Genomic DNA, 25,947 nt, shown 5'->3' with positions numbered 1-25,947 from the left:
AGAAAAATTATCGTCGAAAGATTTTCACAGAAAGTATGCTTTTTCTAATAATTTAAGTGATCGGATAGTAAAACACTTTAATGTGATATTAAAACGGGCAAGAGATTTTGACTTCAAATCTTACTATCATCCATTGTGATTTTTAAAATATAAAGTGGTCTACTACTTGTTTTTCACATTTCCTTCGGCCTTTTACCACAAAATTTAATTTCTACAGCAACAATACCCATCTAGTTAGTCATAAGATATCAATGCAACATGGTTTGTATAGACAAATAGACAATTACATTCGTCCATAACAATTATAATTAAATAAATAAAAGCGTGTATTATATGACAACTTAATTTTTAAATAAAATGAGGTAATAAAACACCTCAATAAATAAAATCCCAACTGTTACGAAATAATGTTAATTTGTTGTCTTCCATGCTAACAACATCATTCTATGGATGAGATAACTCAAAGAAAGAATTTTAGAGTACGTAATTCTACAATCGAGAACTCAGTGATAGGGTTTTTATTTAATGCTTTTGAAATTGAGATCTTAAAGATAAAGTCATAGAGTTCATAATTAGGAACTTGAGAATTTTATCTTTGACTTTGAAATTCCATCACACTATATATGTAGAATGCTGGACTTAATTAACATGTGAAACTTTAAAGCTCCATCACACTATGTTGAGATTTCACAAAGAAGGAAATTTATGAACACCAACAAGATGTGTTAAAATTTTAATCACAAAATCTTTAAAATCCAACACATTATGGGATATTATTATGTTAGGAAATATAAAACAAACAAACCAAAAATCTTTTTTATAGATATACATAGTGAGGAAAATAATACCACCACTTTCCTAATCCCCCCCCCCCCCCCAAAAAAAAAAGCAAATGAAAAGAATTCCGTGCTTATTCTGCTTTGCCTGCAAATTGCAATCAACTATTTCCTTTTACTTATTTGGCTAAATAACAAGAACAAAAGGGAAAATATGATACGAAGAGCTGTAAATTATGTTTCTGGTCCACTAATTTTGTTATTGTCCTCCTACTCTTATTGAATCAGAGGAAAAAATCTTCTATGTCACTCATAATTTATTTAATTTTTTAAAAAATAATCGTATATCTCTCATAAAATTTCCCTCTTGTTATGATTTGTTCATACTCATGCAATTTCAAACATCAAACACGTCACCACTAATCTGATTCCAAGGCTACCCAAAGGGCATATTCTATGCTTATTATAATATCTAGTTGATGTTTTAAGAGCCTTGGTACCAGTTAGGTCAAATTTGCTCTTATGAGAAATGAAATAATTTGCCTTTATTTTTGAGAAGCTTAGCACCCGGTGATGCCACATGTCACATAATTAAAGATTATTCTTTTTAAACTAGAATAAATTTAATTTTTTTGCATAAATCATAAATTTAACCTTTTTCTCAGTTTTGAGTTTTTAGAAATCTTTTATTCCTCCTTTTCCTCTTTGGTGATAACTCTACCAGCAATCTTCATGCTTCTTCCCTGAATAACGCTACGTAATCTTATTTATCCCCTTTTTCTATCACATTTTCGTGTTTTTTTTTAATTCCAATCAAATTGTATAAACCAAGTATATTTAATTTGATAACATATAAAACAATGTAAATAATAATAAATATATTATAACAAGCATACTAGTATAAGTTAAATCCAACTCAAATAAATTTAGGCCGCTGCTATCACTCTCTAGACTCTCCATACCCAATTTTTGTCACATCCTTTTTTTGCTCATTTTCAAGAAAAAAAGATATTATAATTTTATATATATAAAAATTTTGATCTCATGTCCACGTGTCAATATCAAATGGCCACCGTTCTCAGAGCCAACCAAACAATTCCAACCGTCTGATTTACAGGTACAACCTAAGCAGAATACAGAGCATTACACAAAATAACACATTTCTGGCTGAAATTTGTAGGACTCCTCCAATTTGTTATCGCAGTTCGTTGAATCTCAAGAAAGAGTATTATTCTCGATTTTTTAATAATATTAAGAAACCCCATTAAAGCAAATACACATATAATTGCAGCATAGATACAGAGAGAAAGAGAGAAAGATAGTGTGTTGATGAAGGAGACGAGAGATACTTCACATGGGATGTTCTATTTGATTCTGTGGTGAACAGTAGTTTTACAAAGAACATTCCTTTTTCTTTTTTTCTTGAGGGGGGGGGGGGGGTCAGCCATGGATGTTCCATTGCCACTGCAAAGACCACTGAGTTGCACAAGTGTCTCCACTGAAAGAACCCACCTCAAGATCAAACCTTTTCTTGGGTTTGTCCCTCATGGAATCACGAGTCTATCAGTACAAGTAAATTTGTCTTCTAATCTTCTCACTGAGTATATTGTGCGTGTGTGTGTCCATTTGCACTAACTTGGGGATACATGTAGTTATTACTTTTAACTGTTTTCTTGGATTTTGAGTACACCCATGTTTCATACTTTCCAATTTCGATAGCAATTCTTGTATATATGGAGTAATTTGAGCTCAAAATGGAATCTTGATTGGCATTTTTTATGGGTCTTGGATTTTGGCATTTTGTAGTTACTTTAACATCATCAGTATTTGCATGTTTGTTGATTCTCGGTGTATGTCAGTGCTTATGGTTCCAGTTAGTTAACTGAAGTAATGGTTCTTGATGTTATTGGTATGCCCAAATTTATGGTTTCCACCCTTAAAAAAGTTCCAGTTGGACAATATTATTGTTAATTCTCTTATACCTGTTGTTATTTATGCAGTCTTCTTCATGGAGGAAAGATGGAATGGTTGCTGGGGTTTCATTTCCATTTTGTGCAAGTGAGGGTTCATTCCTATGGTTATTTAGTTATAAGTATTAGTCTATGTTTGATGCTAGGTATTTGTCAAACTAATTGGAAAGATTGTATGCTGTAGATTTCTCTGGAAGAAGACGGAGAAAAATTTCAACTCCGAGGAGTCAAGGCTCTTCACCAAAGGGGTTTGTGCCAAGGAAGCCTTCAGGGATGAGCACACGAAGAAGAGATCAGAAGAGCAATGGTAATAAAGAAAGTCAAAGTACTTCAACATCTAAAGAATCTGAAATTTCCAACCAGAAGACAGTTGAAGCAAAAGTTGAAACTAGTAATGATGGCAATAAAGGAGTGGTAAGGGACCACAAGTTTCTGGAGGATGAGGATGAAATCAGTGGTTCCACTAAATCAATAAGTCTGTCACCTGCTCGTGGATCAACTAAGTTTGTTGAAAGTGAAGAAACTGGTGATGATGACAAGGATGCTGTAAGGTTAAATAAATCAAAGAGAAGCGAAGAGGGCGATTTTCTAATTGATTCTGTAATAAGAGAACAAAGTGGAGGTGACTACTCTGAAAATTCTCGGGGGGAAACTAATGCCAGTAGCAAGGGCAGCTATGCTGTGGGTACAAAACTTTATGAGATATTGAAGGTGGATGATGAGCCAGAACAATTGAAAGAAAATAATGCTGGGAATGTCGAATACAAAGGACCTGTAGCAAGTCAGCTATTGGAAATTACCAAGGCTAGTGATGTGGAACATACTGAAAGCAATGAGATTGATGACTTAGACAGTAATAGTTTCCTTAAATCAGATTCAGTTGAAGAGGGTGATCCATTAACTGTAGGAATAGTAGAGACTGAAGATTCTTCTGTAAACTTAAGATTGGAGATGGAAGCAAATCTATGTAGGCAGGCTATAGAAAGGCTTGCCGAGGAAAATTTATTGCGAGGGATCAGATTATTTTGTTTTCCGGAGATTGTAAAACCTGATGAAAATGTCGAGATATTTATTAACAGAGGTCTTTCCACTTTGAATAATGAGCCTGATGTCTTGATTATGGGAGCTTTTAATGAGTGGCGCTGGAGGTCTTTTACTACAAGGCTAACTAAGACTCATCTCAATGGAGATTGGTGGTCTTGCAAGATCCATGTTCCCAAGGAAGCATACAGGGTTGATTTTGTGTTTTTTAATGGACAAGATGTCTATGACAACAATGATGGAAATGACTTCAGTATAACTGTCGAAGGTGGTATGCAAATCATTGATTTTGAAAATTTCTTGCTTGAGGAGAAACGAAGAGAACAGGAGAAACTTGCTAAAGAACAAGCTGAAAGAGAAAGATTGGCAGAAGAACAAAGACGAATAGAAGCAGAGAAAGCTGCAATTGAAGCTGACAGAGCACAAGCAAAGAAAGTGACTGCAAAGAAAAAGGAAGTATTGCGAGAATTGATGGCAAAAGCCCCGAAGACTCGTGATATCACCTGGTACATAGAGCCAAGTGAATTTAAATGCGAGGACAAGGTCAGGTTATACTACAACAAAAGTTCAGGTCCTCTCTCCCATGCTAAGGATTTGTGGATCCATGGAGGATATAACAATTGGAAGGATGGTTTGTCTATTGTCAAAAAGCTTGTTAGATCTGAGAGAATAGATGGTGATTGGTGGTATGCAGAGGGTAAGTGGGGATGTTATTACATACGTACTTGCACTTCTCTTAGTCAGTGCTTACATGAGTTTACACAATTATACTTTTGTCGGTCTCCTTTTCTTTTTTCCAAATGTTCGGTTACACTCTTCTGAGGAATGTACTTTTCTGCAGTTGTCATTCCTGATCGGGCACTTGTCTTGGATTGGGTTTTTGCTGACGGTCCACCCAAGCAAGCCATTGCTTATGATAACAATCATCGCCAAGACTTCCATGCCATTGTCCCCAAGAACATTAGAGAGGAATTATATTGGGTTGAGGAAGAACATCAGATCTTTAAGACACTTCAGGAGGAGAGAAGGTTTAGAGAAGTGGCTATGCGTGCTAAGGTTGGTTGTAATGTCCCACTCAAGGTTAAAACCGGTGAAGTGGATTAAAATGGGTCAAATTTAGATACAATGTTGTGGTCTTGTTATTCCAAAAGAGAACAAAGACCTCCTAATTTTTTTTTGTTTATAGAGTTCTCCTGCAAGTTGTATTCTTATATTACTGAATTCTCATTGTTTACCTCTCATATACGTTTCCATCTATTGTTTTATGATCTCTCACTTCCAGGCTGAAAAAACAGCACTCCTGAAAGCTGAAACAAAGGAAAGAACTATGAAATCATTTTTATTGTCTCAGAAGCACGTAGTGTATACTGAGCCTCTTGATATCCAAGCTGGAAACAGCGTCACAGTTTACTATAATCCCGCCAATACAGTACTTAGTGGTAAACCTGAAATTTGGTTCAGATGTTCATTTAATCGCTGGACTCACCGCCTAGGTCCATTGCCACCTCAGAAAATGTTGCGTGCTGAAAGTGGCACCCATGTCAAAGCAACTGGTTAGTTTTCACGCACTCTGATGTCAGTTTACAAACACTACAGTGTGTTCCATCATCATAGCTTCAACTAGAAATAATTTTCACGCACGCTTAGTAGTATCTTTAATATTAAAAAGAAATAGAATTTAAGTTGCAGTTTCTTGCACATATATTTCTCTATTTTACTAGAAAAATGAAAATTCTCTCTGTAACTGATAGCTAGAATGCAAATTATGAGCTGAGATGAACATCTTGACACGGGATACGAGACCTTAGGATTCTAAGAAGTAAGAAAGTAACTTAAGTCTCTAATGCATTTATGTGGAATAAGTTTGAACGACTGATGTATATAAACATTTAATTACATATAAATATCATTCTTTGCCGAATAAAAACTAGTTTTATCTGAAAAACATCTTCACTTTCGCTTTCCATCTGGCTACTGGTGTTTCAGTAAAGGTTCCATTGGATGCATATATGATGGATTTTGTATTTTCTGAGAGAGAAGATGGTGGAATTTTTGACAATAAGAGTGGAATGGACTATCACATACCTGTGTTTGGAGGAGTTGCTAAAGAACCTCCGATGCATATTGTCCATATTGCTGTCGAAATGGCACCAATTGCAAAGGTAGACTTGGGTGATTCCAACTTTTGATTTATGCTAAATATAGTACCTTTGAGCTTAAACTGATACTTCTTCACTGCAATTCAAGATCTGAAGATGTTCTCTATTCCACCAAAGACTATTTGTGCTTAACCCATGGTTCCTTGTAGCTGCCTCTCCCCTCCAAGTTAGATAAAAATGTCACTTGCGATGCATTTCTAGAGTTGTAAATTTTCCGATGTTTGGCAGTTACAGAGCAAACAGTTAGTCAAACAAACGCAGTCCATTTTAAAATAAATGATACTCTTGTGCCTTTTATGGTTATTTAGCTTTGAGTTGACCTATCTCATCAAAAAATGGTTAATTAGCTTAGAGTTAATGTTTATTGTTTAATATTTGGGGGAGAGAAAAGTGAGGCTATTGGGAACTGTAAAGTGGAAAAAAGGACAATCTTTTCCTATATTACTTTTTGACTTTAAATTAATTTTCCTATAAGGGATATCGGATAGATTATTGGGTGATAGAATTAGAAGAATCATTAGTTAGTTTAGTAGAGGAAGTGGTTTAACATAATAATGTAAAGATGGGTATTTAGGAACAAAAAGAGGGGTTGTTGTGTGTGTGTGTGTGTGGTGGTGGTGGTGGTGGTGGTGGTGGTGGGGGGGGGGGGAATAGCCTGAGATATCATTTGAGGTATACTTTGAATACATTCAAGAAATACTTGTTCATTTACATATTGAAAGGAGTGATTCTATTCCATGATTTGGTATATGTTAACAGCTGTTACGTTGTCATTACTTTGTTTTTGCAGGTGGGAGGCCTTGGTGATGTTGTTACTAGTCTTTCCCGTGCTGTTCAAGATTTAAACCATAATGTGGATATTATCTTACCGAAGTATGACTGTTTGAAGATGAATAATGTAAGGTTACTGCTTCATTTTACCAAGTCCGCTCACTCATTATTCATCACTCAACTTCCACACACTCTGTCTACAACCCAATAAGGCTTCTTATTGGCACTTACAGTAGCTACCTTTTTGCATCAATATTTTGTTACAAAAATGAAACATAGTAGCCTTGGTCGTCTTGCCAATCACTCGTAAATGTGCGACAATTGTTATCCCCCATTTTTTGGATATCTGATAAAGGTACAAGTCTAAATGCTTCATGATTCAAGAGAATGTTGAAACATAACAACAACATTACAAAGTGTTATCTCACAAGTGGGATTTGGGGAGGGTGGTGTCTACGCAAACTTTACCCCTACCTTGTGAATGTTCAAGCACGATTCCTATAAATCATTCGAGTTGTACATGTATCACATACTCTGACTAGTATTTTTTCTTTTGATCCGTAAAAGATAGTTATATTATTTACCAGCAAAAAGAGTATGCCACGAAACATGTACAGAAAAGCTATTACATATTGTGTAAAGAGCTCAAAAATTCAATTATGGCTTCTACATCATCAATTGACGCCATGTTACACAGAGAAAGAAGTAAGGAGATACACACTCACTAATATTATTGCATGTTGCTATGTATTCTTATTAGGTGAAGGACTTTCGGTTTCACAAAAGCTACTTTTGGGGTGGGACTGAAATAAAAGTATGGTTTGGAAAGGTGGAAGGTCTCTCGGTATACTTTTTGGAGCCTCAAAACGGGTATTCTTATTATGCTGAAAATGATACATGATGCTTTTGTTTAATCAGAAAAAATAAATGAAATTTGTTGTTGTTTCATGGTTTATAATCAACTTTTGTACGGCTGTTCACTAATCACTAGCTGCTAATCGTGAAGTAAAGAGGAAAGTAGTGTTGCGGAAGCCGGATATATAGAGAGTGATGAAATCACAACTACTTTATCTAAAGACAATTAATAAATAGTAAATGAGACAACAATAAAAAAGAACATCAGAAATTTACAACGTTCGGTAAAAGTTTATTTTCTTTTGCTTAAACCTCGGACACAACCAACCAATATTTATTTCACTTCAAAAGAATACAAGTGAAATACTACAAGAGAGAAAGAAGATCAAATGCCTTAGAAGATGAGAAGGCAAGTGAGAGATGTTTTACAAATGAACCAAGTGCTACCTATTTATAGGAATGAAATCTTCCTCTTGATGTCATCCATGACATCACTATGGGTTAAAATGGCAAGGTTTATCTTGTGAAACTATTTAATAGTTTACTAATATTTCAATTGCAAATTTCCTACCTTGAGTTTTTATACCAAAGAAAAATTATCCTCCTACCAAATCTTCACATTAATTCAGCTAGAATTTTGTCAATTTTAACAAATCTCCACCTTGGCAAAATTCTCCATTTTCAACTTTCTCTCAACAACTTTTGATTGTGTCATCAACCTCAATCATCAATGTTCAACAATGTTGATCAATTTCAAACAATGTTGAAACTTGATCACAATCACTACTTTTGTCAGCATATCGGCAAGGTTATGTGTAGTTTGAATTTTCTGCACTATTACTCCACCTTCTTTTATGATTTCTCGTACAAAATGATATCGAACGTCAATGCGCTTCACCCTTGCATGATAAACTTGGTTCTTTTCTAAATGAATAGCACTTTGACTATCACAAAATATTGTGATACCTTCTTGTTCAATACCAAGCTCTCTATGCAACCCTCGAAGCCAAATTTCCTCCTTTGTAGCCTCTGTAATCGCCATGTACTCTGCCTCAGTGGTAGACAAAGCAACTGTTTACTGCAAAGTAGGCTTCCAACTAAGTGGTGCGTTTGCAATAGTGAAAACATAGCCCATAGTTGATCTTCGTTTGTCCAAATCGCATGCATAATCTGAGTCACAATCTCCAACAAGATATTGGCTATCTTCCTGCTCGAAAACTAAACCAACATCTACAGTATTATAAATATACCGTAGAATTCATTTTATAGCTTGCCAATGTTCCTTTCCAGGATTATGCATATACCTACTTGCAACTCCCACATCATGTGAAATATCTGGTCTTGTGCAAACCATTGCATACATCAAGCTACCAACAACATTCGCATATGGTACTCTCGACATATACTCTTGTTTAGCTTTAGTTTTTAGCGACATAGTATCACTAAGCTTAAAGTGAGGAGCAAGCGGAGTGCTAACCGACTTCGTTTTGTCATTGATACCAAATCAGTTTAGTACCCTCTTCAAGTATTCCTTTTAAGATAAAAAGAGTTTATTTGAATGTCTATCTCTTTTAATCTCCATGCCAACAGTGGCAGATCTAGAATTTTAAATAAGGGGGTTCAAAATCTAAATAAGTAGACATATGAGCTAGTCGAAGGGGGTTCGACATCTACTTTATATACATTAAAACATATTTTAACCATGTATAAATAATATAATTTTCCGCTGGTATAAGGTGGATCCGCCACTGCATGCCAAGAATTTTCTTCGTCTCACCCAAATCCTTCATCGCTAGTTGAGTTTTCAGCTTCTCAATTTCCTCTTGTCTTTTAGAAGCTATTAACGTATCGTCAACATACAGGAGGAGATATATAAATGATCCGTCTTCAAGCTTGCGCAAATACACACAATGATCGTATTTGCTTCTTCTATACTTATGCTGCAACATATACTTGTCAAATTGTTTGTACCATTGCCTAGATGATTGTTTTAATCCATAAAACGATTTTTCAAGTTTGCACACCATATTTTCTTTTCCATCAACTTTGAATCCTTCTGGCTTAGTTATGTAGATTTCCTCTTCTAAGTCTCCATGTAAAAACGTTGTTTTTACTTCCAACTGAATGAGTTCCTAATTCAACTGCGCTACCAAAGCCAATAAAACTCTAATGGAGGAATGTTTCACGGCCGGAGAAAATACCTCATTATAATCAATTCCCTCCTTTTGAGCATAGCCTTTGGCCACCAATCTTGCTTTGCACCCAATTGCTTTCTTAACCTCCGGGATATTGGCCAATTTCCATGTGTAATTCTTATAGAGGGCCTGCATTTCTTCATTCATGGCTATACTCCATTTATCTTCTTCTGAACTTTGGACTGCATCTTTATAAGTGGTAGGAATGCCATCAGTTGCAATTGAGTCTGCACAAGCCACCATATCTATGAATCGAACAGGTTTTCTTATTGTTCTCTTTGGCTTGCTGGTTGCTATTGATTCAAGTTGTTGTTTAGGTTTTTGAGATGGAATCTCCCCCTCAACTGGCTCTTCTTCCAGAGAAAAATCTTCCGTTGTTTCCTCATTTTCTCTCCGTGTTGGAAAGTTATTTTTCCCTCCAACTCTACCTGCTTTGAAGCACCATCAATTTGTTTGAAATCTTCAATTGTTACCTTATTTGTCAAGGCATTTTCATCAAAGGTAACATCCTTGCGGAAAATAATTTTTCTGAAAATATTTTTTCTTGTCTCTGGACACCATAAATGATATCCCTCGACTCTAGAAGTAATCCCCATAAATAGAGCTTTCTTTGCTCTTGGGTCTAATTTTGACTCTTACATGATAATATGCAGTTGAGCCAAATACATATAAAGAATCATAATCTTCAACAGGTTTTTCATACCATTTTTCTAATGATGTCTTGCCACCAATAACAGTAGAGGGTAGACGATTAATAAGGTGACATGCATATGTTATTGCCTCAGCCCAAAATTCTTTGCCCAAGCTAGCATTGGACAACATATACTGAACTTTCTCCAGTAAAGTCCGATTCATACGTTCTGCCACTCCATTCTGTTGTGGTGTATTTCTGACGATGAAATGTCTAACAATATCATTATCTTCACAAACCTTCTGGAAAAGATCATTTTTGTATTCTCCACCATTGCCTGTACGAAGACACTTGATCTTTCTGCCACTTTGAGTCTCTAGCATCGCCTTCCATTTGAGAGAAATTCCCAATGCTTCATCTTTTGTTTTCATTGTATACACCTATAACCTTCTGGAAAAATCGTCAACAAAGGTTACAAAATAGTGTTTCCCACCTAATGAAGGTGTTTTGGAAGCACTCGAAACATTAGAGTGAACAAAATCCAAAATACCTTTAATATTATGGATAACTGTTCCAAATTTAACCCTTGTCTGTTTTCCCTTGATACAATGCTCACAAAACTCCAAGTTGCAAGTTTTTACTCTTTTCAATAATCCTTGATCCGATAAAGTTTTCAAGGATTTTTGTCCAGCATGTCCCAAGCGCATATGCCATAGCCTGGTCATTTTTGCCTCCTTGTCGTCACTGGATATGTTGCCGCTGTTCCAATAATTGTACTACCTTGATACTGGTACATATTATTGTTTCTTCGAATTGCCTTCATTACCATCAGTGCACCGGAGCATATTCTCATCACCCCATTATCTGCGACGATTTTGAACCCCTTTGATTCTAGGGCTTCTACAGAAATGAGATTTTTCTTCAAATCTGGTACGTATGGAACATTTGTTAATGTTCTGTTTAATCCATCATGATTTCTTAATCTGATTGAACCAACATCATATGCGGTAAGAGGATTATTGTTTGCGGTGTGAATAACTCCACATTCTCCTTGTAAATCAAAAAACCAATCCCGATTAGGACACATATGATAGCTACAAGTTGAGTCCATCAACCATACATCAGATGATTTGGATGGCTCTGTTGTAACCAGTGAGAAATCAGTCATCACAGTCAGCTACATTTGAATCCATGACGGCCTTCCCATTGTTTGGTTTGGCCTTGCTTTTCAATTTTGGACAGTCTTTCTTCACGTGCCCTTTTTCTCGGCAAAAGGCACATTCATCTTTGCAAGGTTTGGATCTTGACTTGGATCTTCCTTTCTTCATTCTCGTTTGATTCTGAGAACGATCTCTCACGAACAGTGCTTCTGTTTTTCCACCTTTTTGTTTTTCTCTTCTTTGTTCATAGCTATACAAAGCAGAACAAACTTCCTTGAGAGATACTTCATCATTCCATGAAGTATAGTAGTTTCAAGGTGTTCGAACTCATCGGGAAGTGAACTTAGCAACATTAAGGCCATATCTCCATTAGTAAAAGTTACATCCATATTCTGTAAATCTATCGCCAACTTATTAAAGCTGGTGATATGATCATTCATTGTGCTATCGGGATATATGTGAAGAGTAACAATCTCTTTTTCATGTAAAGTTTATTTTGACTGTTTTTCTTCAAGAATATCTCCTTCAGTGCATTCCACAATTTACTTGCAGAAGTTTTCTCTGTGTATGGATACTTTTGTTCTCTTGCAAGGTAAGATCGAATGGTACCGCAAGCAACACGATTGGTAATCTTTCAATTTTCTTCTCCTACACCGTCTGGCTTCTTTTCTTCTATGACAATGTCTAGCCCTTGTTGAAAAAGAACAACAAGGACCTCGATTTGTCACATTCCGAAATGTCCTGATCCGTCAAAAATTTCAACTACAAATTTTGCATTTGACACAATTCTTGTCATAAGAGAATATGCCAATGATGACGTATTATTGACATTTGATGTGGACTCGTCATTTTTCTTATCTCTCATTTTTGCTACAAATATTTTTTATTAGCTAATAATTGCAAAAGGCCAAAATAAATCTTTTCTGATGTGGAAGTTCAGACTGTGCTGCAATCACAGAGCATACTCAGATAAAACCCTGGCTCTGATACCAATTGTTGCGGAAGCCGGATATATAGAGAGATGAAATAACAACTACTATATCTAAAGACAAGTAATAAATAGTAAAATGAGACAACAATAAAAAAGAACACCAGAAATTTACGAGGTTTGACAAAAGTTTATTTTCTTTTGCTTAATACTCAGACACAACAAATCAATATTTATTTCATTCCAAAAGAATACAAGTGAAATACTATAAGAGAGAAAGAATCAAATGCCTTAGAAGATGAGAAGGCAAGTGAGATGTTTTACAAATGAACCAAGTGCTACTTATTTATAGGAATGAAATCTTCCTCTTGATGTCATCTATGACATCACTATGGGTTAAAATATCAAGGTCTATCTTGTGAAACCATTTAATGGTTTACCAATATTTCAACTACAAATTTCCTACCTTGAGTTTTTATACCAAAGAAGAATTATCTTCCTACCAAATCTTCACATTAATTCAACTAGAATCTTGCCAATTTTAACAAGTAGAATGCACTCTAGAGGCAGTCTCAAAATGAACTGCTGATCAAGCTTCTTTATCTACTCTCTTTAGTTCTCTTGCAAAACAAATAGAAGTGTTACACTCTTTTTCTCCTAAAGCTTTCTTTAGTTAAATATTTAGAAGTCTGTGTACCCTAAATGAATATCTCTTTTCTCCTGAACCAATTTACTAATTTATATGTTGTTGAACTGCAACCATCACAGGAGTTGGTGGTCCTGTAAGTTTATGAAAAAGAGATTTTCATATAAAGAAAGAAATTGGTTTAGGAAAAAGAGATTTTCATTTAGGGTACACAGACTTCTAATATTTAACTAAAGAAAGCTTTCACATAAGGATTGACGAATTCATATAAGAAACTACCTATCCCTTTACTAACCGATGTGCAACTCTTTAACTTCCCCCTCACATCCAGGATTAGACATCCGAAGAGTGGAAAAATATAATATGAGGGCCCAACATTGGGAAACGAAGAATTTGGATCGGTCCTTCTTTGGTACTATGTTCAAAAATGGACCGTGGGCCTAACTCAATCCCAAAAGAGACCACCAATCCCTTTACCAACCGATGTGGGACTCTTCACATCAAGCACATACAGATCCCTGATGCAACTTTGATAGCCAATGAGATGTTAGATGCCATACTTAAGAATGGTATTCCAGGCATGTGTAAGTTGGATATAGAGAAGACTTCTGATCAAGTAAGGGGGCCTACCTATTCTCGATGCTTAGGAAAATGGGGTTTAGTCACAAAATGATCAGGTGGGTCAAATACCGTATGAAAACAGTGACAACAGTAAAAATACTCGGTCTTAATTAACAGAAATTCAGTTGGTTTCTTCTCACCTCAAAGGATTAAGACAAGAAATCCCTTATCCCTTTTCCTCTTCATTTTATCCATGGAGGGCATCAATCAAATGCTTAATAATCCAAAGTAGCTATAACGGATAAAAGGGTTCAGATAACACTATAATTTTCTGTGATACTAACAAATCTCAGGTCCAATATCTCAATCTTATTCTTCTCATATTTGAAGCCATTTCAAGTCTACACATTAATATGCTAAAGAGTAAGATTTACCCGGTCAATAAAGTCCCTGACTTGGAGGCCGTGGCTGATATCCCATGTTGTGGTACTGGTTCCTTTCCAAGCGCTTACTTGGGCCTACCCTTGGGAACTAAATAAAATGACCTGAAATGTAGAATGGAGTTATTGAGAAGGTGGAGAAAAAGTTGGTGGCGTGGCAGTTACAATACCTTTCAATGGGTGGTAGATTGACCTTGATCAGTAGTGTAGTGGGCAGCATCCCAACCAAATAAAGCAAGAAGAACCTTTTTGGAAAGGCAATAGTGCAGGTAATAAGTTCCACCTTGTTAAATGGTCCAGTGTGATGTATTGTCCACTAGGGAATTCCCAACATACTCTTCTATAATGTAGCCTGGGGCACATCCTTCTTGATTGGGCATCTTTCAGAGAGGAAACTGCATATGAATCAGTGACTGGAGTGAAGTCGTAACAAGGTAGCCGTACTGGAAGGTGCCCAATCCCGAAATTGGTTCACCGGTTCCACCGAAAACTCTCATTTGTTGAAGCGGAGCATTCATTCCACTTTTTTGTTCGTAACGAGGGAGGTTGGGCGGAGCTTAAAGAAAGAAGCCCCTATCAGAGAAAGCCATTGCGCGCCATAAGAAGTGATCCCATTTTTTTCATCGGGTACGGATAAAGACCAAAGATCTTGAGCGTTTCCGACCCGAAAGGAATGGAAAATGGATATGGAATTAGAGACCTAGGAAAGCACAAAAAAAGCATGTTAATGAAATGACTTGGAGATTTGGTGATGAAGGCTCTGGTCTATGGAGGAGTTGGTTGGTGCCAAGCATGGACAACAGAGCCATTGGTGCACTAAACACAATAGATCAGCCTCTCATGGAGTGGGCTCTTGGAAGCACATCAACAACCTATGGTCCCTGAATGTATTCATCACTCTACATTGTGCGTGTTTGATATTGAAAATTGCGGACTATTTAAAATGCTAAGTATTGAAATTGATGCCAACAAATAACGATAATTCAACATTTAGATTTAGAAACAATCAGACAATGCACAATTCACACTTGATGTTTTTTCTCGTCAACAACAACATACCAAGTATAGTCCCACAAGTTGGGTTTGGGGAGGGTGGGCGTACACAGACCTTACCCTACAAGAGGCTGTTTCCGACCCTTGACTCAAGAAAGTCTTTTTTTCAGAACAATATTGACAGAAATGCAAAGTATGATGAAAATATTGAAGAATGAATGGTACTGATAGTAAAAACTGTAAAATAACCAAGGTAAAGAAACAACAGTACTAATAACAAAAAAGAAGAAATTGAAACAACGCATAAATGATGTTTTCAATACTTTAGAATTTAATGATCCAGTTATAAGTTTTCAGCAGTTAGATTTCATATCTAGAAACACCACCTTGTTTCTGGTATAGTCAAGACTGGAGAATCAGTCCATATATTGAATGACTTATAACTGAATATAAACCCTGCTTCCATCAATTTAATTCCTTGTAGGATCAATTTTATGATATATGCAATTCTACCTTTTGGATCCTTTCATTGTAACAGTATAATGGTATGTAGTCCAGTGGAACATAAAATCACATTCTCAACTATGTGCGCCTGTTTTTTTTTTTGATGATCAAGCATAAGTGAATTATGTATTTTGGATGGCTTCATGAGTTTAGTGGTTCATTATTGTTCTTTTAGGTTATTTTGGAAGGGGTGTGTATATGGTTGTAGCAATGATGGTGAACGATTTGGTTTCTTCTGTCATGCGGCTTTGGAGTTTCTTCTGCAAGGTGGATTTAGTCCGGTATGTTCCAATATTATATCAATATGCTAATTCTGAGGTCTCATATATTCTTGATTCCTATTTCTCCAAACGTTAATCCTATAAATTTCTTTGGATAGTAGCTTATTCGGAAAAGCTATAAATATTTTCTGAAGGAAGCAAGTCGATTGCAGATATTTTATTGGAATAGCGTCAGATTAGAATTTTTATGGCAATGAATAATTGATAATTACCAAGGAGTTTAACCAAGTTGTTTTAATTTCTCACTGAAGTTGTTGGATTAATTGGGTCTGCGACATGCTTCCTTAGTCCCAAATTAACTTCCTAAGTTCATTTTGGTGGAATCAAATTGTGAAATTCAACAATTAAATTATTCATAATGTCCTGAGTCTTTTACAACAAAACAAACTTGATTATTTGATACCATTTTTATCATAGTTTAATAAGACCAACTATTAGTTTCCAAAGTTTAAGTTTAAAGGTGAAATATCATTCTCAAGACACAAATTAGACATTTTGACCTCTAAACTCAAATTCAAACATCTAAAGTTGGACGGAGTGTACTACTTTTCTCTTTCTATAATTTTCTTCCTACATATTACTAGCTTGCTACACTGAATGGGAGCTTTTGAGGACTAAAGTGAGGATCTCAAATTTTACCGTGAAGTGATACAGTTTCTTATATTTTCTGTTGTTGAAATGAAACTTTATTTGCATAGCTTCTTGCTGTTCATTTGTTCGCCAGGATATCATTCATTGCCATGATTGGTCTAGTGCTCCAGTTGCTTGGCTCTTTAAGGAACAATATATGCACTATGGTCTAAGCAAGTCTCGTATAGTCTTCACGATACATAATCTTGAATTTGGCGCACATCTCATTGGGAAGGCAATGACTTATGCAGACAAAGCTACAACAGTTAGTGCCTCTATTGCCTGTACCTTAAAAATAGCTGTTTGTGCTTTATGCTGTTGTCTGTTGAAAAATGGTGCTATTCATAAGCCAGAGGCCTATTTTGTATTTGCTGGACAAAAGTTCTGTATTTGAATTCCCGGAGGCAAACAATCATCATTTTTGTCCAGCTTCATATTTGTCTTATGTTTGTTTCACCTTCTCATTTTTGAAAGAAGATTGTAAAATGCTCCCTAGGGAAAAGGCTTCATTATGCTGCTTTGAGAAACTAGTATAACAAGCGAACCCTGCCTGAAGGCATACAGCTATGGACTCTGTTGGAGATAAAGTAAGAACGGACAAAATAAATGTAAGGACAAGCTACAACGAACACATGTTCTTGAAGTATAGACAGAAAAGTGTTATGGGCACCAAGTATACTTCCTTTTTTGCTTTATCAAAAAAAAAAGTATGCTTCTTTGTTGGTTGTACTGAAACTGTAAAGTGTTTTCTATGAAAGGTAAAACTCTATCCTAACAGGATTTACATGCAGGTTTCGCCAACTTACTCACAGGAGGTGTCTGGAAACCCTGTTATTGCACCTCACCTTTATAAGTTCCATGGTATAGTGAATGGGATTGACCCAGATATTTGGGACCCGTTAAACGATAAGTTCATTCCGGTAAGTTGTCTCTGCTTTTCTCAATTATTATACTGTAAGTGCAGACGTTGGAAAAAGTTCATGCTATTTTTGTGAATTTCACGTGCTGAATTCCTAGATTTTGTGATAAATTTGTTCTGAACAACTTTTTTTGATAAAGTAATTAGTTCTATTGCAGGCATCAAGTAGATGCATAATAGTTACAAAATATTTGAGCTGAACGACTTGCTAGATAGTCTGCTATAGTTTGATGGGTTAAAAAGGTTTCTGCCCTTCAATTGCTCAATATTAATAAAACTAACTCATGAGTGCACTTTAGTTGAATATAAGTCTCCAAATTCTCTTCTCCCCCCCCCCCCCCCCATCTTTCTGCATATTAACTGTCCAACTGCAGTTCTTGAAAGTGATCTCCACCCTATAGATGTCATCGTAACTGATTATTGGTCAATTGAGGAATGCAAGGATATCTAGTCTCGGAAAAAAAGAAGCTTAGTGGTAGGGTCACCTCTCCCTCTGTAATTTTGCTGTAAGTATTACTGGAATACTTTTGGAGTATTCCTTTGTTCATAATACAAGTTACCTTTTTCAAAAAAAAAAAAAGATGCTTAGTGGTACAGCTTCCCTTACTCTTTTGCTTGCAAGAAAGGCTGTACACCTCCTAATACTCTACAAAGAACTTTGGGATTTTCGGAGAATATTTGATCATGAACAACAACAACAACATGGCTAGTGTAATCCCACAGGTGGGGCTGAGGAGGGTAATGTGTACGTAGACCTTACCCCTACCTTGTGGAGGTAAAAAGATTGTTTCCAATAGACCCTCGGCTCAATGATAGCATTTCAAAAATACGGAAATGAAGAACGAACTGACACAACAAAAAAATATTACGATGACTGAAGCATAAGAAACAACCAATAATAATAAACTACGAGAATAATACTAATACTCTTGGTATGGAAGGAGAAGAAGATATGGTGCTCCAAACTACAACCAAGCCTATCCTGCGGTAAAATGAGACAACGGTCAACTACCTACCAACCATCTACCCTAATCCACGACCTCCAATCCTCCTATCTAGAATCATATCCTCTATAAGTTGAAGATGTGTCATATCCTGTCTAATCACCTCTCTCTAATAATTCTTCGACCTACCTCTACTTAAACCCACCATTGCCAACCTCTCACACCTTCTCACTCAGGCATAAGTGCATCTTCTCTTCACTTGTCTGGACCACTCAACCTCGTTTTTCTCATCTTGTCCATCACAGAGGCCACTCCCGCTTTGTCCTGGATATGTTCATTCCTAATCTTATCTCTCTAGTATGTCCACACATCCAATTCTAATTACAGTGCCATAATTACTGATGTGCTCCAGATTGAATAAGTAAAGCAATGCTTGAATAATTCCATGGTGCACATGAAATCCCTAAATTAACAGTAACTTGGACAAATGCAGGCCACCACAAAGTGAACAATAAAGGAACACCAAATCCGAACACCTTTCAACCTAAAGGAAATAGTGCTCGAGGAAAGGCTCCAGATTCCATTCTATGATGTGGGCTGGGAATCTTTATTCTCTTTCTAAAAGAGAAGATAACAATCGGTGGATGTTTGGGCTGCCAGTGCAAAACCATTTCAGCTTTTATGGATTTTTACCTCATTTTAATTAGCCAATTTCTGAGCACGAAGGCTACTCCAGTTGATGCCTGGATATTGTCCTATTGTTGTGTGTAAGTGCATATAGAGGTGCCTTGTAGAATTTTAAACATGGTCTGTTTGACAAGCATCTTGTTCTCTTGAGTGGCACTTGTTTGATTTCTTTTGTGTATCTGTACATGAGTAGCACCAGACCCTTGTACGCCTATGCTGTCATTAGTTGTGAATTTTTTCTGATGACCACTTCATCAGTTAGGCTGAGAATCTATTCACTTCTCTTTTTAGTGATCAGTACATTTTACTCTTTTAACAGTGTTAGGAATAACTTAACACTGTTATTCTTTGGTGTGTCTTGGTGATGATTCCTTCAAGTATTTTTTGGTGTGTTCAGACGGAAAGGGATGTTTTGATGGAATCTCAACTCCAAACCATTTCCTGAAGCTAGATGTTAGCTCAACTTGTTCAGTTGGATTTCCAACTTAAACTACTGTAAATAGCAATGAACAGTTTATTATTTTGTTAGCACCCTACTACTAGCATGGTCTTTCTCATGTATTGGAGCTAACACACTTCTTTTGCATCTCTTTTGATGCCCTTTTGATGAAATTTCTTACTTCATAGAAATGATAGTGTTAAGAACATTACCTTAACCCAATCAGGCCAATTCCTAAAGCTAGCTCATGAGATCAGGATCCCCAAGATCATAAAAGGAGACATAATCCCATCCCACAACTATATTGGACTCTAACACTCGCGTGCCCATGAGTGAACATCTAGAGCGTGGACAATAATAGAACAGGGGTACCCAACATGAGGTAAATCAAGAATTGAAATGGGTCTTGCTCTGATACTATGATAAAAAATAGACTTTGGGCCTAACTCAACCCTATAAGTCGACTAATGAGCGGAGGATTGTCCAAAACCACACAAAGAGGCAAATATTCCATCCCATATTGATGTGGGACCCTAACAAAGAGTTTGTATTAACACATAATACAACTCCAGTAGTCTTATCCCTAAAAGTATAGTGTTTATCTACCTTTATTGGTTTATTATTTACTCCCATCATCCCAAATATGTGAGGGTGTTCGTTTTAACTGGTAATAGAGTTTATGAAAGAAATAAAGACTTTGAAACTTGTGTAAAACATGCCCTAGATATTTATGTGGCTATAAATCATCTCATTAAGGGTAAAACGGATATTTTTTTTAAAGTTTAATTGTATCTAAATATAAAAGGATTTCATTCTTTCTGGGTCATTAAAAAGGTAAGTGTCACATATATTGAGTACTATACTTATTGAAAGGTTCATTCTTTTTGTAGCTTTAAGTTCTTGGACCTTTATTTATCTGATGGTTGTGGCACTATTGGAATGCGTGCAATTACAGATTCCGTTCACCTCGGAAAATGTTGTTGAAGGTAAAACAGCAGCCAAGGAAGCTTTGCAGCAAAAACTTGGACTGAAACAGGCCGACCTTCCTTTGGTAGGAATTATCACCCGCTTAACTCAACAGAAAGGAATCCACCTCATTAAACATGCTATTTGGCGCACCTTGGAACGGAACGGACAGGTATTTTATCTGAAGGTGTTCTTAAGTTCTTCAGATTCCCCCTCGCCCCCCTCTTTTTTTTTTCTTTTTCTTGGTGGATAGGGGGGGACTATGGGGAATGTACTCATCTTAGGCTTTTGGCTTGCCGAAATGTTGTTATATGCTCTGATAATAACTAGTATAATTTTTTTAAAAAGATCTTTCTGGTTTTGGATATCATATCTAGTTTGTGTATAGTAACTGATCTAAGATGCCAGAGAGTCCCATTTCATTACATTTGTTTTTTAAAAAGCCAGAGAATACCAGCTCTTGCATGTTTTTATACCAATTTTCGCATCTTGTTCTCTCTAGTTTATTCTTAATGGAGTCTCATTTTAGAAAGTCTATTTTATCAGAATGGTGTGATCTTTCATTGACAAAAAGTTCTGACAGGTAGTCTTGCTTGGTTCTGCTCCTGATCCTAGGATACAAAATGATTTTGTTAATTTGGCAAATCAATTGCACTCCTCATATAATGACCGCGCACGGCTCTGTCTAACATATGATGAGCCACTTTCTCACCTGGTATTGTTTCTCCTTTCCTTGCTCGTTGAATATTTTTGTCTTCAAGCCTTATGGTACCTTTTTATTATATCATTACTTTTGATACAATTGCAGATATATGCTGGTGCTGATTTCATTCTAGTTCCTTCAATATTTGAGCCATGTGGACTAACACAACTTACGGCAATGAGATATGGTTCAATTCCAGTTGTGCGTAAAACTGGAGGTACCTTTTTCTAATGATCTGTAATTTTAGAAATTTGAATGTCTTTCCACGTGCAGCGTGCTTAGTACCTTTCTGCCACTTGCACTGTATGTTCAGATATGAAGGTTTAGCAACTCAATTTTTCTAGCGAAGCTTCTCTCTCTCTCTCTCTCAACCTTAACATTTCCTTTTTCATGATGTGCCCATCTGTTTGGAACTACGGGTGCATATATATGAATGACCATTTTGGATTTGGTTAAGCCATAATTAAATAAATAAAGTCTCTTTTCAAACTACTTAAGCTTTTAGATGAGGCAGTTACGCAATCAACATGGTAGCAAAGTTGATAGAGCTTTTGGGTTCATGTTCCACAACCACTCATTACCCGTAAAAATAAATTTCACTACCACCCATTATCAAAAGGTATCTCTGCATGCCTGGACCATCAGGCCCTCATGTGTGAGATCAACATTTTAACCATAATTCATAAAATATTATTTAATAAAGAAAAAAAAAATCCTTATCAAAAATAAAAAGTGAAAATAATTAATTAAAAAACTATTTCCCCCCCTAACAATTTAAGCTTTTAGATGTGGAGATCACACACTACAGCAGTTTTCAATCTCTTGTAACATTGCAACTGCAGATGTCTATATGTGGTTTGCAAGCCATCCATAAACCAACTACTGCTGCTACCGATCAGAATGCTTCCACTGTAGTTTCCTCTTTTAGAAGTCACTTGATGTATATTGGACTCACAGAGATTATTGCATTCTCTTGAGTTAAGTGCGAGAACAAATATTTGTGTATGCATGCTAGAATTTCTTTTGGTGCTGTTTGACTTTATTATTATTTAGCAGATCCTAATCATTTGCTTCTGAATGAGTGTTTTCACCTCTGCATTCTGTATATTAGGACTTTATGATACTGTATTTGATGTTGACCATGACAAAGAGAGAGCGCAACAGTGTGGTCTTGAACCAAATGGATTCAGCTTTGATGGAGCAGATGCTGCTGGCGTTGATTATGCTCTGAATAGGCAAGTATAATTGCTTTTTTCAATTAAGGTCTTTTAGTCTTATCATTTTTAGAGGGAAATGGAAGCAAGTGTGGTGGCATACACAAATAAGAGATAACAAAATCCAAAGAATGCTGCAACAGTTATTGTTGAGAATATAATTAAATAATAAAAGTGTGCTCTCTAGATGGTCACATGCTTCAACATGGTATCAGAGCAGGCAGACGTCCTGAGATCGAATCTCACCGCCACTCATATCAAAAAGAATTTCCACGTGTGCCATGAAGAATAGAAACCCATATAAAAAAGAATTTCCGCGTGTGCCATGAAAAAAGGAATCAGGCTCGCACGTGAGGGAGCGTGTTGAGAATACAATTAAATAATAAAAGTGTGCTCTCTCTAACAACTTAAGATTTTATATGAGATGGTCACACACTTCAACATAACTGAACTCTTAAAATCCTGCCCTATTTACCCCTTTTTCTTTTTCAACAACACAGACATGCAAGTGTTACGGATCTTTTCCTCATAACTTTTAACATATCTTCCTTAAAAGATGTGAGGACAGCCTTAGCAGAATTCTACGAACTTGCTGAGATATTGAATTTTTTATCAATTCAATTTTCAAAAATTCTAATTTGAGGGAAGGAGGGAATACAGAGGCTGCTGCTCAAACAGGGAAAGGGAGAGCAATCTGGGTAATCTGTCTTCAGTTTGAGAGTTTCTATTTTCTTATGCTTGCTTACAAGAGAATGAGGAAGCAGCTCTTTAACAAGAGAAAAGTACCAAAAAACTATTCTGATTTTGTTTTGTCCTGAAAATAACCAATTGTTTTCTGTTGAAGTCCCAAAAGGAATATGCTATTAGTAATTCTCCCCTTTCTTAGTGTTAGAGAATATACTTGTCCTTCATATATTGTGTAAGGGTTTCCTAAGGGGCTTAAGGTCCTGGGCCACTCCACCCTTTTCATTAAGGTTTTGTGTTGGATGTTCGTATATTTTCACATGGTTACAGGGTTATACCCGTTTCTATTCTTGGTTTACCTAATGCTGGCCCCTATGTTATATCGTCCATTGCTCTGGGCTTCTCTCTCTCAATGAAGTCCATCGAGCCACTTACAATGCTCCCTCCCACTCATTAGTCTGTTGGGCCTAACCAGTCTCCCGCTACTTTAAGCCCACTTCTGTTGAACCTTCTCTCCAGCGTCCCTCCCAAATAAAAATTCAGTCCACGTGTAACCCCAAAACCTGTTAGGGCCGAAAATAATTAGGTGTCATGCAGAAGCTAGCAAAGCAAACCTCGAATGACCATGAGTAAGAAGACAAACGAGAAATATACCAAAAGAAACACAAGCATTCACAATGATTGGAATAATTCTCCTAATTTGGTTCCCAATTCTATTTGGAAAAGGATTGGAATTATAATCCTATTTGAAGTTGGTTTTGTCTTTAAGAAAAAGTATCACTCTATAAATAGGATTAAGTATCACTCTATAAATAGGGTTTTTTGAGAGAATTAAGTAATTTCTCATTGGTAGTGTCTTTGAGAGACATTAGGCACATAAGAGAGGTTTTTGAGAGAGCTTTCACTAAGAGAGAAGAGAGAAGAAAATGGTGTTTTCCACAGCAGTTTTGCCTCTCCAGAAACGTTCAAATTGCGTTTTTCGATTCATTAACTGTTGGATCGGCTTGAAATTTTTTCTGAGTGTTCGTAACATCTTAGTGTTTGATTTGAACGGTGGAGATCGGATTTGGAGGTCAGCAACATCTCAGTTTAGGTCCTGAACAATAGCTCTGTTTTGGGTGATTTTGTTCCTATTACTTTTGTTGGTATAGCTATTGCTTCTCCTTGCTTGGCAATTGTTATGTAGCCATTTAGGAGAATATTTGTAACCCTCTTATTGTTATAGCGGAGCAATTCGGATTTCGAAGATCCCGTGGTTGTTACCTTCGATTTGAAGGGTTTTTTCCACGTTAAATTTGGTGTTATTTATTTATTTTCTCTATTTTCGGATTTGCGTCCTTCCGTCATAACAAAACCAAGTTACACGTGCGGGAGGGTTCTGGAGAATAAGCGTTCCAAAGAGCGTTTATAATGTCCTAGGCCACTCCACCCATTACCTTAAAGTTTTAGGTTGGATGCGTAGATTCTTTCACACTTATATGCTATGGTTATATCCCTCCTACAGCATTTCAGTTGTTTCTACGGGTCGCATTAAGGGCCTCACAGTATCCCTTCTACTGCATTTCATTTGTTTTTATTAAATGCATTTAGGCGTTCAGTTTTCTCTCGTAAATGCCCTGTGGCCTTCAACTTTACTCTCTTCCTCCTCACAACTGAAGATACTCCAGGAAAGCCACTGTCTTAGTGCCCCTTCTCAATGTTCCTGGATAGAGAAAGAAGAGCAGCACAAACCATCTAAAACCTAATCGACATCCAGCTACTTCTACAAGGATCTTCCATCCAATTTTGATATCTTTGCATCCCTATGGTATATATTAAGAAAATAATCGAAGCCCAATCATCGTCACAATGGTGGATCTTCCACTGTGGACTTTCAGATCATAAGCGTCCCAGCGCTGAACTTCCATTGGAAGAATGATTTAGGAAAGCTCCATGACATACATGGTGGAACCATCCTACACTACCTTGGTGATTGCGGCACTTGGTTTCTTTTATCGGAATACATAAGTTTAGCGGTTTACTTCTCATTTTCTTGTGTCGTTTCATTCTTGAGATCATTCGTTATTATAATCCTTTTTACGGGGTGACATGGGGGAATTGTGTTTGCTGTCAAATAGTTGGTGATTACGAAAATAAAACTGCTCAAATGTAGAAAATGGAGAAACAAGCTTTTGGATGAGCACTGTTATTGGAAATGACAATAATGTGTAACTTGGAGCGAATTTCCAGAACTGCTAAAATGTTGGGAAGGGTGGATATATTGTTTCTCTTTGCACCATGTATTTTTTCCATTTCATACACACCCTAAGATGCATACTTCCTCTCCTTTCTCCTCGTTTGTTGATATGTATCGACTCACTTACGGTTCTGCATTTCAGAGCTCTCTCTGCTTGGTACGATGGTCGGGATTGGTTCAACTCTTTATGCAAGCAGGTCATGGAACAAGACTGGTCTTGGAACCGGCCTGCTCTTGATTATTTGGAGCTTTACCATGCTGCTAGAAAGCATAGTTAGTTTGCGAGATAATAGCAGAAAGATTCATGAGAACTGCAATCTGTACAGGTTCAGTGTTTGCGTCTGGACGACTTTTTATTTCATGTATCAAAGTATAAATCAAGTTTACCCTGAGATCAATAGTAGACAGTACTCAGTTATTTAATTTTTTGTGCAACATATGAAATAGTTTAGCTTCAAATAATGTAGTCTATTGATGTTTATCCATTTTGGGGAGAAATGAGAAATCAGAGCCTGCAAATTACTCAAATTGGCTCCTCACGGTTGAACTTTGGATACTATTCATACGACATTACTCAAGCAGGTAAGTAAAAGTTTCATGCTCAGGTTTTCGGA

The 25,947-nt window shown here is 36.5% G+C and overlaps 1 protein-coding gene across 1 annotated transcript; it reads left to right on the top strand.

The window, feature by feature from the left end:
• Positions 1–1,950: 1,950 nt before the first annotated feature.
• Positions 1,951–25,861, top strand: LOC129873471 (soluble starch synthase 3, chloroplastic/amyloplastic). The gene is made up of 16 exons (XM_055948572.1): positions 1,951–2,348; positions 2,777–2,834; positions 2,931–4,484; positions 4,629–4,843; positions 5,070–5,340; positions 5,774–5,949; positions 6,737–6,844; positions 7,478–7,587; positions 15,806–15,911; positions 16,636–16,806; positions 17,333–17,461; positions 20,486–20,668; positions 21,080–21,211; positions 21,305–21,416; positions 22,311–22,434; positions 25,476–25,861. Exons 1-16 carry the CDS (start codon positions 2,223–2,225, stop codon positions 25,609–25,611), a joined length of 3,711 nt encoding a protein of 1,236 aa, XP_055804547.1. The 5' UTR covers positions 1,951–2,222; the 3' UTR covers positions 25,612–25,861.
• Positions 25,862–25,947: the final 86 nt, after the last annotated feature.

The sequence above is a fragment of the Solanum dulcamara genome, chromosome 11 (genome assembly GCF_947179165.1).
Source record: "Solanum dulcamara chromosome 11, daSolDulc1.2, whole genome shotgun sequence".
Classification (NCBI taxonomy): Eukaryota; Viridiplantae; Streptophyta; class Magnoliopsida; order Solanales; family Solanaceae; genus Solanum; species Solanum dulcamara.
This window is presented reverse-complemented; position numbering and strand designations above follow the sequence as displayed.

Coding starts and splice junctions, on each gene's coding strand:
- LOC129873471 (XM_055948572.1), top strand. CDS start 2,223: ATGGATGTTCCATTGCCACTGCAAAGACCACTGAGTTGCACAAGTGTC. Junction 16,807..17,332: donor ATGCAGACAAAGCTACAACA/GTTAGTGCCTCT, acceptor ATTTACATGCAG/GTTTCGCCAACTTACTCACA. Junction 21,417..22,310: donor AGTTGTGCGTAAAACTGGAG/GTACCTTTTTCT, acceptor TCTGTATATTAG/GACTTTATGATACTGTATTT.